Source organism: Podarcis tiliguerta, assembly GCF_965153285.1.
Source record: "Podarcis tiliguerta genome assembly, chromosome: 8".
NCBI classification, from domain to species: Eukaryota; Metazoa; Chordata; class Lepidosauria; order Squamata; family Lacertidae; genus Podarcis; species Podarcis tiliguerta.
Window position 1 is genome coordinate 1,523,650 of NC_139541.1, and position 13,907 is coordinate 1,537,556.

At 46.2% G+C, this 13,907-nt stretch overlaps 1 protein-coding gene and 1 long non-coding RNA gene across 2 annotated transcripts in view; one reads left to right on the plus strand and one right to left on the minus strand.

Moving 5' to 3' along the window:
* LOC310685070 overlaps positions 1-13,907 on the plus strand; it is a 42,424-nt gene that overhangs the window by 20,130 nt on the left and 8,387 nt on the right. The gene's annotated exons all lie outside the window — the stretch shown is intronic.
* Positions 2,284-12,390, minus strand: PURB (purine rich element binding protein B). The gene has a single exon (XM_083456637.1). The coding sequence runs from the start codon at positions 12,243-12,245 to the stop codon at positions 11,205-11,207; it is 1,041 nt and encodes a 346-aa protein (XP_083312763.1). The 5' UTR covers positions 12,246-12,390; the 3' UTR covers positions 2,284-11,204.

The window sequence follows — 13,907 nt, forward strand, 5'->3', positions numbered from 1 at the left end:
TGAGTGGGTGGTTGCGGAACACCTGAAGGGTGCTGACTACTTGAACCCCTTCCAGTCAGTTTTCAGGCCCCATCATAGGATTGAAACCGCCATGGCCACCAGTGGCGTAGCGTGGGTTGTCAGCACCCGGGGCAAGGCAAGTAATTTGCGCCCCCTAACCCGTAGATTTTAGCACTGATTTTAGCACTGCGAGTGCGAGCGCCCCCCCCCCGATGTTGCGCCTGGTGCGGCCGGCCCCCCCTGCACCCCCCACGCTACGCCACTGATGGCCACACCAGTTGATGATCTCCAGCCGGCTAAGGACAAAGGTGAAAGCTGTTTCCTAGTTCTGCTGGATCTCTCAGCGGCCTTTGATACCATCGACCATGACCATCTTCTGGACCGTCTAGAGGAGCTGGGAGCACTGTTATACAGTGGTTCTGCTCCTTCCTCCTGGGCTCTCACTTGTGGGGTGCCTCAGGGTTCTGTCCTCTTCCCCATACTTTTTAACATTTATATGAAACTGCTGGGAGAGATCATTAGGGGGGTCCGGGCTAAGCATTCACCAGTATGCAGATGATACCCAGCTCTACCTCATTTAAACCAGTAAAGGCAGTGAACGTCCTGTGTGGGTATCTGGAGGCGATTGGGAGATGGATGGCAGTCAACAGATTGAGATTGAACCTCGACAAGACAGTACTGTTTCTGGGTCACAAGGGACAGGGAGGTGTGGGGCATTTCCTGGTCCTGAAAGGGGTAACTGTGCTCCTGAAGGACCAGGTGCACAAACTGGGAATTATTTTGGACTCACAGCTGTCCATGGAGGCGCAGGTCAATTCTATGTCCATCTGGTACGCCAGCTGAAACCCTACCTGCTTGTGCCATGTCTCACCAGAGTGGTACATGCCTGGCTATCTCCCACTTAAGACTACTGCAATGCACGCTACATGGGGTTACCTTTGAAGGCGACTCAGAATCTAAACCAGAATGCGGCAGCTAGACTGGTGACTGGGAGCTGCCATAGGGACCATATTACACTGGTCCTAAAAGATCTAAATTGGCTCCCAGTACGTTTCTAAGCACAATTCAGTGTTGGTGCTGACTTTTAAAGCCTGAGGTCCAGCTCCGAGGGCCTTCTGGCAGTTCCCTCACTGTGAGAAGTGAGGTTACAGGGAACCAGGCAGAGGGCCTCCTTGGTAGTGGAGCCTGTCCTGTGGAACACCCTCCCATCAGATGTCAAGGAAACAAACTATCTGACTTTTAGAAGACATATGAAGGCAACCCTGTATTGGGAAGTTTTTTATGTCTAATGTTTTACTGTGTCTGATGTTTTAATTTGCTGGAAGCTGCCCAGAGTGGCTGGGGCAATCCAGTCAGATGGGCAGGGTACAAACAAACTTTCAAATTGTGACTGAGCTAGTTTATAACATTTCTCCTGGAGATTGGTGCCAGATTCTTTCAGAAGCAGCATTCCACATGGCATATTTTGAACAATGCACCTCCTATCTCCATGGTTATTTTAAGAGTTTTAAAAGGTTTTTCTAGTCATTCTGGCCTATAATCACAGATGGTTTACAAAATTAGTTTCAGCCAACAAGTTGGAAACTCCACTTTTCCACATTGTGAGAAGCTTGTGCGGATCTCCCAGTTGTAGGCTTTCTTCCAGTAGGAGCTAACTAACAGTTAAGAGGCTACGTACTCCAGAAGGGTGGATTTCTGGGTTTAGATCCAAGCTCAGGGAGAGAATCACAAGCCTCAGTTCTATGGCTCTAAAGTGCTGCGAAACTGTCATCACACACACAACACACTACTCTCTCTTGGGGTGGCCAGATTACGATAATAAAAAGTAACACCTTCTTTCTTTGGATGAATATTTTAATATTTGTATCATTTTAGTGAACATATGTGTATGTTGTATTTTGTTCTTGAAAATTGCTCCTGGGTGCCTCTGGATGTGTGTAGTGATATACAAATAAAATAACCTAGCATTCACAGACAGCAGTTGGCAAAAGATGGCATCCTTACAGGAGTTCAAGCTTCTCCCTGCTCCCTTGCCCTCCCTGCCCCACTCCATGAATTCATCTTCAGCCCCTGAGATCCATCAGGATTTACAGAATCTTGCTTCTTGTTTGGTATACTTCCCTACTGGGATATTTTCCACTCATTCAAACAGGCAACGCTTTGCCACAGGCCCATCAACTCATGACAGATCTAACATAGCTCCAGGATAATAAATGATTAATTTTCAATTGCATCACAAAAATACATGATTTCCCACTACATAAAAAAACCCAGAGACAGAGGTACATGTTCATTCACTTTTCCGCATACTTTTATTTGTTACAAACATACATTTTTTTAAATATAGACTGTAAAACTCCATTTGCAAAAACCTGTTATGGTAAGGAGTGCTCAACTAGCATGAGGAGTTCTTAATGTCGTTTGGACTGGTTTGTTGTTGTTTTGCTAGTCAGCTAGTGGTAAATCCAGGACCTGCCTTTGTTTGACAGCAGCCTGTAGTGTCTGGCTGCATCTGCATTGCTCTTTGAAAGCAGTCCTGCCAGCCCCCCCTCCCCCAAAGGGAAATCAGAATCTCAGCTTCAGCCAACAGGCAGCAAGACCAAGAGGCAGCTCTTTGCCCTGGGACTGTAAATACTTTCAAGCGCTCTGCTTGATGGGTGAGAAAGGAACATTTCTGAATGGGTGCTGCACTTTTAAAACATCTCTGTATGCTTGAAACTGCACCACGCAGCTGTTTGTGTTTGTTTTGCCAGTTAAAGTGCATTTAATTTTTTTATATAAAAAAATAAACAAGAGGAATAAACTTTATTCTTTAATTAAGGTACTTAAAAGTGAACTTTTTGGTCTCTCAGCAGATATTCCTGAAATCAGATCTATTTTACTACAAATTAACGTCTAGCATTTATATAATATATTTATAGAGGGGGAGTTTTTTTAAATATATAGATATATATAGAGAGATAGATATAAAATTAGAGCTACTTTTGCATTTACTATCTAGCAGAGAAACATGTTTTTATAAATACATACACATGTACACAGACATTTCTTTCTATGTATACAATGTACAAACGTGTATATTTACATATGGGCTGATTACATCCATATATGATCAATTATCACTTACACAAGGTTTTCTCAACTTTATACCAAATTAAAATATTTGCTCACTACTGAAATTGTACATTCAGCCCAGCAAAACCTCCACTTCCCAAGGGCAACGACTCTGCACCACCCTGCCCTTTCTTTATAATCCTGCATATCACTTTTGACAAATCTGTTAGCATCAAATTGAGCAACAGATACTGTAGTATCTGTAGTAAGCAATACCTCTAACTGGAAGAGGCAGCTGACTGCTGCACCCTCTGCTGGAAAAGGACTTTGGCGGCTACGCCAGCAAGCACAGCAGCGAGGGCACTATCCATTCATTTCAATGGAAGACCTGTGCTTGCAAAATCCACCTGCAGTGCAAAGGTTAATTCAATGAGGCAAGGAGAAAGAGCAAGAGACTTGGAAACCAGATTATGAGTGTTTGTTCCACCAGTCTTGGCAAAACATGGAAGACTACCCGCACCAACTGGTAACATAACATGGGGAAAAATAAGCTGCCTACAGTACGGGCTGCAATTGCTCAACGTTTGCTTGACTTTCAAACATATCACCTCCTCAGAGAACCTGCTTCACATAGGGTTTTGCCTGCCTTGAGCATCTGCTGCAACCTGTGCACTGCAGAAGATTCTACAGTATGTTCAAATACGGGCACTGATCAGACCTCTCACCAAGAAAGGTTATGTTCCAAAATGCCCTAACCCTCCTGTGCAGCTGGACATTGAGACAGCGGACAAAGTCTTCTCACTGAGGAACTTGATAGGTTTTTGTGGAACCACAGCATTCTTAGTAGCATGAAAATCACTGAATGCAGCTTCAGCAATCTAGACTAACACATTTCCTCTTAATAATGGGCCAGCAAGGATGATGTTAAAGTGCTGGAGGGAAAGGTAGTATGGAGAGCTGCTCAGATTATTGCCCAATGTTATTATTGGGCCAATGACCTGCCTTCTCCTAATGGGCCCCTCTCTACAAATGTTGGTAAGGTTAAAATATTCACAGCACATGTAAGCTAGGAGATAACTGGCTAACTTGTTTATCATGGTTCTTTACATTTGAGCATGCCTGAGTCAACAGCTCCAATTCTGAAGAGGGGCAGTGTGAAGAAACAACAAGATTAAGCTATATTCTTGTAAATCCCACATGCATTCAAATATGGGATTTTCTAAGCAGATGGGCCTTTCAACACAGAAAAAGCAAGGGCAGGAAATTAAACATATTGTCTTGGAAACTTGCCCGGGTTAAAATGGTGCACAGTGACTGCTGTTTTAAATTATGTCCTCTGCAAGTCTTAAAGACAGTTTACCTTGGCTACACAAAGCAGTGATAGGCCAGGAGTGGGGGAAGCAGAAGCAAGCTTTCCTGTACATTTACAATAGCTTTGACAAACTTGTACTTCTTTGCTGTGGGCCGCTTACTTTGTATGTATGTGTATATGTACCTATACACACACACACACAGTACATTATGAGATTAAGGCTACATAGCAGCTTATTACAAAATGGCTTTGACAAAGCACACTTAACCTTCCCTTCACGGAATTTAAGAGACAAAATTGTGTTGGCATTTCTATGTTTCTAGTAGACATTGAAACCTTGAGCTCTCCCCCACTCTTCCCCTTGTCAGATTAAAAAAAAGAGGAGCTGGAGTGAGAAGGCTAGCAAAAAAAAATTCATGGTAACTATTGATTAGAAATCAGTTAGTAAACATCCTGGAACATTCTTCTTTCCTTAGGTGAGCATTTTTGGCAAGTTAATGATTTTCATGCTCAAAAAACTGGGCGACGGTAGAAGAGTTATTCTCTAAAGACTCTGGGAACAGTCCCATAGACTTTAGTTGTGCTGCTCTGAAGTCTACAACTTAGTTCTCCTCTGTCAAATCAGATACGAGCAAATTTACACAACTGGCCTTAATTATCCTGCTGCAAGCTGAATATGAGAGGCTGGGACCCAAAGAAACACCTTCACTGTGCCCAATGGATAGTACACAGCCAGTGAAATCTTGGGCTGTTCGCATCTGAAGAGATCCCCCATGCTACTAACTGCTTTTGAAGCTCCTCCTTAAGAACCACAAGACCAAACCCACCTCAAGCACACTCAGCTAGCAATTCAGTTCTTTAGAGCCCAGCGACTGTGTTATTGCTTACTCCCTACAACTATGCAAAATACCTGTTGTTTGTGTGACTAGACCATAATGTTGGGACTTTATTTTATTAAAAAGGAAAATTTTACTCCACCATATACTACACCAACCTCATTATATTAAGATGGAGTTAGTCTAACACCACTGCAGATTAACTGTCCTTCTACAGGTAGGAGAGGTAGCAGTTCATGGCCACATTCACAGGTTTGAATGTCTGCTTCCAATATTAAACTTCTCTGGAACCTTACACGAAACAGCTGTTGTGCTTCAGCCACGTGCTTTCCTCTCACAATACCTCAATAAAGCAATCTGTCAGTCTTAATTCTTTTTAACTCTTCCCCTGTTGGCTAAAAACTACAAAGTGCAAAAGATGAGGTTCCTGAGAACCTGTAAGAGGGAGGAAGAAATCTTTTTTACTACAACCAGTCTTTCCTTACCTTAGCCAAACTCCATCAACCTAATAAATCAAACCCAAGTATGCAATTTTAAGAAGTAAATGCCACCTGACAATTAAGATGATCTGGCTAATGCTCAAGCACAACAAATTGCTACAGTAATTTTGCTGACACTGAATTACCATAAGCACCATTGCTGGACAAGAGGCAAGCTTTCTAAATACCTCTAGCACACCTGGAATCAGACTATCAAGAACATGGGGGAAGGAAGCTACCATGAAGGGTATGTATTTACATCGCAAATTCATCAGTGAACAAATAATCAAGAAATACATAATAAGAGACCTGCCACCACCAGTTTGGCATTCAGAAAGCATTTTAAGGTTTGAGCTGCAGAAGACTGGTCTGAGTGCAATAGCTCAAAGCATATAGGTCTAAATGGTTTAATCATCACTCCCTCTCAGTGAGAGTCTACAAATTTCCCAGCACTCTCATCAAACTAATGTTTCTTTGAGGAAAGTCTTTATATTCTTCTGGTATAAAATGATTCAGATTTGTAGCATAGGTAAGCTCTAAGCTAAGGGTTCTGCTGGGTAATATTAAATTCCAGAAATAATTTTGAATAATGCATATTAAAAGTATCAGGGTCCATTAAGTTTTAAATATTTAGCCTCAAGTAGATTGGTAATCCCAATTACACTATCTCTTTAAAAAACTAAATTTGTTTCATAGCAAACATACTTCAATACATTTACCATTTTACCAAAGGAAGCATATCAACAACATGTTTACCAAGAACTACGTAGTATTAGAATAATTTTGAAGCCAAAAAGTGCCACTTTTAAAGGGAAAAACTAAGTTTTCCTCCCTTCCACTAAGTTAAGAGTCAAGGCCACAAGTTTATTTATTTTTAAATAATAACTGAATATCTGCTGAGAGATTAAATTGTGCATCAGATAAAGTACCATAATCTTTCTGTTAAAACATTGAGATGTCCATGCATGTTTATGCACTGAACAGTTTTCCACCAAAATCACAAAACTGCTGCCCTCACAAGTGAAAAGTAGCCTGAGTTAGTCACTTTTCCAATGTCCCCTTTAATGATAGGAACAGATCACAAATCATCCTCAGCTATTCCAATACCTGAAACGTGCAGTCCATGATGGGACCACTCAATAGGAGGGCTTATTGTCACCTGCTTCTTGTGCCCATTATCCTGAAAATTGTAAGCCAGGGCATGATAAGAATGTGTGTTTTTGGGGAGAGAAACTGAAGCAGAAGCTTGAATCTTAATTTATTTTTTAAAAGATCTGTGGTTGCAGAGCGGATTCCAGGGTAAGCAACAGTGACTGCTTTTTATTTGAGGAGAAAAGAAAAAGCATTCACCGTTAGGTCTGCAACCGCTCTGCAGCAGACAGCTATGGAAAGAAGAACGAGAACCCGTAACTAGAGGTGAGCTAAAGATACGGGGGTTTATACCTGTATGCCTCAAATATTTACAATTTTTGGTGCTATACAAGATTTACATTTTGTTTTGTACAGCAGATGCATCACTCCAAGGACAGTAGAGGTCTAGAAATGTTGGATATGCAGAACTCCACAGGGAGGTTTGCCCATTTCCCCCTCACACAGAACCGACATTTTTAAGACAACAGTGTGATCCACAAGCCACATAACTCAGCATACCTGAACTTGTGACAGCTAAACTCCAGTAAATTTATGGAATTGAGCTATTTTAAGCACAGATATGCCAGACGGCAGCTTGTAAACTGCACTGAGGTACTGTCAACGGTGCTGCAGGAAAATTCAAAGACACAATTTAACTGCAGCACCAAGAATGGGGAAGCCTTTACCCAAATTGACATTTAAGCACAAGAATATAAACAGGAATAACAAGATCATTCATCTGAGATGTAATCCAGGCAGTACATTTTTTCCAACCTGGCTGAATATCCCTATCACATGAACAGAAGCTACTCTGAACAGGGACAAGTCTGCCTACTTAGAATTTGCAGAGACCAATTGTTGAGACAAAACTACTAGGCTTAGAGAGCAGTGTGATTTTTCTTTTAAAGGCGCAGTTTGTACAAAGTGCACACATGTGTGCGGGGTGTGTGTGAGAGAGATTTCTAACAGTTATCCCTACACCAAATAGGATTCATCTTTCATTAGAGGCCAATCAATGCTTCCAAGTGACCCTTAAACAGTACAGTATTTGCAATCTCCACTATTTTAATCACAGAAGTCCCAAATTTTACAACAGAGAGGAGAGGTTCAAAGCTCTACAGATGCCAGGCAAGCCCCCTTGCCCCACTCTCAGAGTTCTATGGATTTTCCTCCGTAAACCCCTGCACCTAACAAGGGCTTGTGCCACCAGACTAATTTTCCTATAGCATGAGGCTTGGCCGTTAACCTGCTATGGTGAGATAACCTCAGTATTACTCAAAACATTTATACTTAAGCTGGACACAAGCATGCCCAGTATTTTCACTGAGACTCTCCTACTGACACACTGCATTGTCACCACCTACATACCTTGGAGGGTCATGTGTCAATCTGTGTACCCAATATACAATGCTTTAACTGGTCTAATGACTACAGAAGATTTTTTTCTGGTTGCCAAAACAACACCATATATGGCAGCATTCTTGGCATACAACTGATATATGCTTCTGTCTACTTCCACATACTTCCTAGACAGCTAATTATAGCATATGTAGCCACTGGCCAGGGACAGTCAAACCCTGTCACTACCACGTAATACAAAGGTAAGACTAGTTACTGCAATTCAGCCAAAAAAAAAAAAAAATCTCCTGAAAAGGAGAGGTACTGCATTTTAATTGGCTCACAGCAGCTGAGCAACAAAAGGGAGAGAAAAAAAACCCAATTACCACTGAAGCAACAAAACATTGTTGGTCTATACAAGTATTGTACATTGGTTTAAAATGAGTGAAGAGTTACAGCAATATACACCAAGCATCTGCAGCCTCAATTTTCATTGCTGCCTAGAGCTCTAATTAGTTAAGTAGAGTTTTCTGCAATCCTAGAGGGCTGTGGTATCCCAGTTAACCTGCTGAAACTTTTGTTGGTGAAAGTTGTTCTCCGGAGCAAAGAACTACATACATTTGAACAAAAATACATAGGTAGATACAGCAGGACATTATTGAAAACAGCTGCCTTGGAGAGTACAAAATACAGTACGAGTATACGGATGTAATTAAAACATCAAGAAATACTATTGCTCCCATTACAATTCAGGAAACAAGTTCTTTGCGACGGAGAAAAATGGAAAGAAAGATTTCTTCAAAAATACAATAAAAATATCTACTGTGGACACTGGGAATAAAGAAATATCTTTGAAAATAAACAATTATATGTGTGGCTGAACATTTTGTGGTAAACTATTCTGACATTATTTGCAGATCTTTATAATAGCTGTAGTAAAACCAATTAATTTTTTTAAAGAAAATTCCTGCAAATTTCCCCACTACAGTGACAACCGTGTGAAGAAATGCCTTTTATGTCTCCTTGCTTTCTAATAAATACAAAACAAAGATAGTATAGATAAGAGTAATACCAAAATAAGGTAATAAGGGTATGCAATAAATTAAAAAGGCAGCTCAAATAAAGGACAGGCATGCACAATTAAAAAAGATTGTAGAGGAAGGTTTACCTGCCTCTTAAGATGTTGCACAAATAATACCTGAAACTTTGTAGTGAACAGTGCACTTCCATTCAATTCAAAGTTGCCAGTATAGAATGTATCTAAAAACACTTTTGGAGGGAATAGGTCTGACTTCATTTGTTTTAAAAAAATATCATTTTAGATTAAGAATCCATTCAAAATATAGATGAGGCAATTATTTGGGTGGAGACACCCAACTTTGTTTGGAAAGGACAGCTGGATAAATTGGCAGTAGCCAGTCTATAATAAAATGTGAAGATGGTAAAACGCTGCTAGGGAACGTTCAGTCACAGATCTTTTGTGGGGTTGTTTCTGCTCCTCTTTAGTGATGGATATCTAGCTCCAACTGGACATGCATTGCTCTGAACAATCCATCCCATCAATTCATTCTTGCCAACTCTGCTGTTAACATAATGTGAGGTACCGAGAAAATGGATAGTTCTCTTTTTGTTAAAAAAAATCTTGTTAAAAGAATAACTGATGCTGGACTTCTGGACCTGAGGTTCTTGGTGTCTGTGTTCATGTCCACTAGTTTGCACGATGAAAGAAGCCTTCCGTTTTCCTACATGGTTCTTTTCACAGACCTGTAGCCACACAGTCCCTTTGCCAAATTACAATTTCAAGATTTTGCTTTTTAAAAACCCAGCTACAGATTTCACTTCTTTGACCAGATCATCTTTTGAAGTCAGCAGAAAGACAGCTCCAGTTTCCACCTCCTATTAAAGCCATTTGCTTTCACCTTATTTGGAGAGAAGGGGAAGAACTTTAGCGAGCAGCGACAGTCCACTCTGCATGCCTTGTGCTTTATGCCTGTTTTTCTTTAATCTACCTGTTTGCAACCCCCATTAAAAAAAGAAAAATGAAATACCATTTAAGATCTTTAGAACCTGCCAGCTTTAAAGTAATTCACTTATCAATTCCAGTTCAGGCACCTGGAGCTTAGCAATTTGCACCCCCAAAATAAAACAAACAATTCTGCAAAGGGGGGGAAAAAGACAACAATGGACATTGGTCCAGATACAGGCTCCCCCCACCCAATTACCTTTCTGAAAAGGTATTTTGAGTTGGTTGCTTCTTTCCCCTGCCCACCTGCTATGTCCCCTTCCCCGACCCATTTAAATCCCCATTTTCTGCTGGTCTAAGTCCATGATTGATCTCTACGACTTTCCCCATCGGGATCTGCACCCCCCTCAAAATAAGCCCCATGCCCCCACTGATTTGGACAGCGGTGGTAGCTTCTCCCCTTCCTTCAAACAACGCTCAGTGGCCTTTTATTCTCCAGAATGCTGGTTTCAAGAGTAGAGGGGCACCATCTCAGAAATGCAAGAGTGAAGGGTCTGGGCGGAAGTGAAAGAGAGAGTCAAGATCCAAGCAACATTTCTCCCTCCCTTCCTCCCAAATAAAACATCTCAGCCATTCGGTAGAGGAGGAGCCTTGGAAGGCAGGACAGATTTAGATGGCAGAGATCCCCTTCTCTCCGCCATGGGCTAAGGTTGAGGTTAACTGAGGCCACAAAGATTCCTCTCTGCAGGGGAGGCAATGGTGTCGGTGAAGCCCACCAGATGCTGTATCCCTGGGAAAAATAAAAGGGTCACAGAGCTAGAGATCAGGAGGGCGCTCCAGAAGTGGTGCAGGTCAGGGGTGTATGCAGGTAATCTCGAAGCTTGCTCTCTCTCTCCCATGACAGAAGAATGCGTGTGAGGTGGGGAGGAAGCTTGGGGCCACGTTTCCTTCCCTGCTCCACCCAGTCCCGTGCTCCAGGGCAACCTCCCGGCCGGCGCGGAAGGGGGCTGGGGCGAGGAGAAGGGGGTTGTCAGAAGCAAGGGGGCGACGGGGAGGAGGCGGCCGGGGAGGAGGAGGAGGAGGGGAGAGGCTCAGTCGTCGTCTACATCGTCTCCGTCGGAATCGTCGCCGGCTCCGCTGCCGCTCCCCGGCCCGGCCGGCCCGGCTCGTCGGTCGTAGAGCTTGTCCCGCTGGCGCTCCTGGATGTCTCGCATCTCGTCGGCGTAGCGGCAGAAGGCGCCGCCGAACTTGGCCCAGGCCTTGTAGGGCACCGTGATGGCGTTGCGGTAGGAAGGCTTCACCTCGCTGACGCGCAGGAAGACGCCGTACTTGTTGCAGCCCACGTCGAAGAAGAAGCGCTTCGAGTCCACCGTGATGGAGGTGCCTTCGGGGAGCTCGCCGTACAGGCCGCCCCCGCCGCCGCCGGGGCCCCCGCCGCCGCCGCCCAGCTCGTCCTCGTCGGCGCCGTAGTCGTCGATCAGCTTGGCCAGCGCGTCGCGGAACTCGATCAGGCCCTGCGCCGGCAGCGCGATGGTCTGGCCGCTCTGCAGGCCCGGCGGGCCCCCGGGGAAGCCCGGCCCTCCGCCGCCGCCGCCCCCGCCGCCCGGCCCGCGGTTGATGGTCTGGCGGATGCGCAGGAAGCGGCCGCGCTGGTTCTCCTTCAGGTCCAGGTAGTACTTGCGGTTCTCGCGCACCAGGAACTCGCTCTTGAGGGCCCGCCGGGGCCCCGCGCCCCCGCCGCCGTCCTCCCCGCCGGGCGAGGCCTGCGCCAGCTGCTCGGGGCTGCTGGGCCCCAGCTGCGCGTAGTGCTCGATGAAGTCGCCCAGGTAGTCCCGGAACTCGGCGGCCACCGCCATGGAGAGCGTGAGGCGGCTCTTGGAGCCCCCCGCGCCCACCTCCGCGATCTTCAGGAAGCGGCCCTTGGCGTTCTGCTTCACGTCCAGGTAGAAGCGCTTGTTCTGGATGTCCAGCCGCTTCGAGGCCAGCTCCTGCGTCTCCTGCTCCGGGCCGGGGCCCCCGCCGCCCCCGCGGTGTCCCTGGAAGCCGCCGCCGCCGCCGCCTCCTCCTCCGCCGCCGCCGCCACTGCCGCTCCCGCTGCCCCCTCGCTCGCTCCCGCTGTCGCCATCCGCCATCTTCTCCTTCCTCGGGTTCCTTCTGCCGCCGTCAGGCCCAGCCTGCCTTCCCTTCCGCCCGTCCGGCTCTCCGCCGCCGCCTTCGCCTTCTCCACACACGCACACGCGCGCGCGCACACACACACTCGCGCAGGCGCGCGCCTTCCTCGCCCGCTCGCTCTCCCGCTCTCTGCCTCTCTCTCTCTCTCTCTCTCCCGCTCTCCCTCACACGCACTTGGCTCCCTCAGGCCGCCTCCCCTTCCGCCGCCGCCTCCCGCCCCGCCTGCAGCGCCAATGCCCACTTCCGGGGACGGCCGGACGGACGGAGGCCAGGGAGGATCCACAACCGGAAGTCAGCGGCGTTCCACGCTAAGCCCCGCCTCCCCCGAAGAAACCAGCGGGAGGGAGAGAAGGAGCGCGAAGCTTGTTCCGCCGCCTCTGGCGCCTGCGCACTCCCTCTCGCCCGCCCCCCCCCCCGCGACAAGGGCCAGGCCCAGCGGGCGGCCCCTGAGGAGCCCCCTCGCCCGCCCCCCCCCAGGCCTAAGAAGCGCAAGACCCCTTTTTGTGGGGGGGGGGAGTAAAGGCGGGACTTGCGCCCCTCAAGGAGTGGGCACCGATGATCCTGCGCTCTGGCACTCGATCCCGGTGTCCCGTTGCGCCAGAAGCGGTTTAGTCCCGCTGGCCACGTGACCCGGAAAGCTGTCTGCGGACAACCGCCGGCTCCCTCAGCCTAGAAAGCGAGATGAGCGCCAGAACCCCAGAGTCGCCTTGGACTGGACTGAACCATCCAGGGCTCCTTTACCTTTACGCTTCACATATTTTATGGGGGGCAAAGGGACCTCGGCCCCTAGCAGTTGGCTCCTGCGCTCTCAGCTAAATCAGAGAATGGCAGAGTTGGAAGGGACCACCTTTTAAATAAAACACAGAGCCAAGGAAATTCATGCAAGTCCAGCATTCAGGAGGGACCTGGCATTTATTTCATCTGTACTTAGAGGAGCATCAGAACAAAGGTTTTATAGGCACAGCGCAAAAAGAGTCATTAAACATCAAACATTCTACATACATGGAGATGAAATAGGAGAGACAGGGCTCCACACTGGGATCAACTTCCTTGGGGTTTTCCAAAACATGTGGTCTTGGCTTACAACTTATCGGACGGTTGTCAAGGCAACCAGACCTTCAGTGGGGCTGTTGACAGTCCTTTGCCATATCTGGAATTTTTCAAGGAGATGTCCGTGCTAACTCACAACAGACAGAGGAAACGATCCTGCCATTTGTACCACTTTCAGGGTCAGACAGGAGAGATGAAATGCAGCGTAGGAGGGAGGCAAGAGAGAGTCACAACATGCAGGAATCATTCATGGATGCACGCTAGCCAAAGGCTGAATGCAATTAATACTGGAAATCAAACAAATCTACACCCTGGGTCTCTAATTCTTATATTAGGACCCCCTAGGGTCATCTAGTCCAACCTCTGCAGAAATCTCAGCTAGATCATCCATTACCGATGGCCATCAAATCTCTGCTTAAAAACAATCAAGAAAGAGAGTCCCCCCCCCTCAAGGGAATCCAATCCTGATGTTTAATTGGAATCTCCTTTCTTCTAACTTGAATCCATTGGTTCAGGTCCTATTCTCCAGAGCAGGAGAAAACAAGTGTGCTCCATCTTCCACGGGACAGCCC

Bases quoted from the DNA above. Each gene is read 5' to 3' on its own strand.
- PURB (XM_083456637.1), bottom strand. From the start codon at position 12,245: ATGGCGGATGGCGACAGCGGGAGCGAGCGAGGGGGCAGCGGGAGCGGC.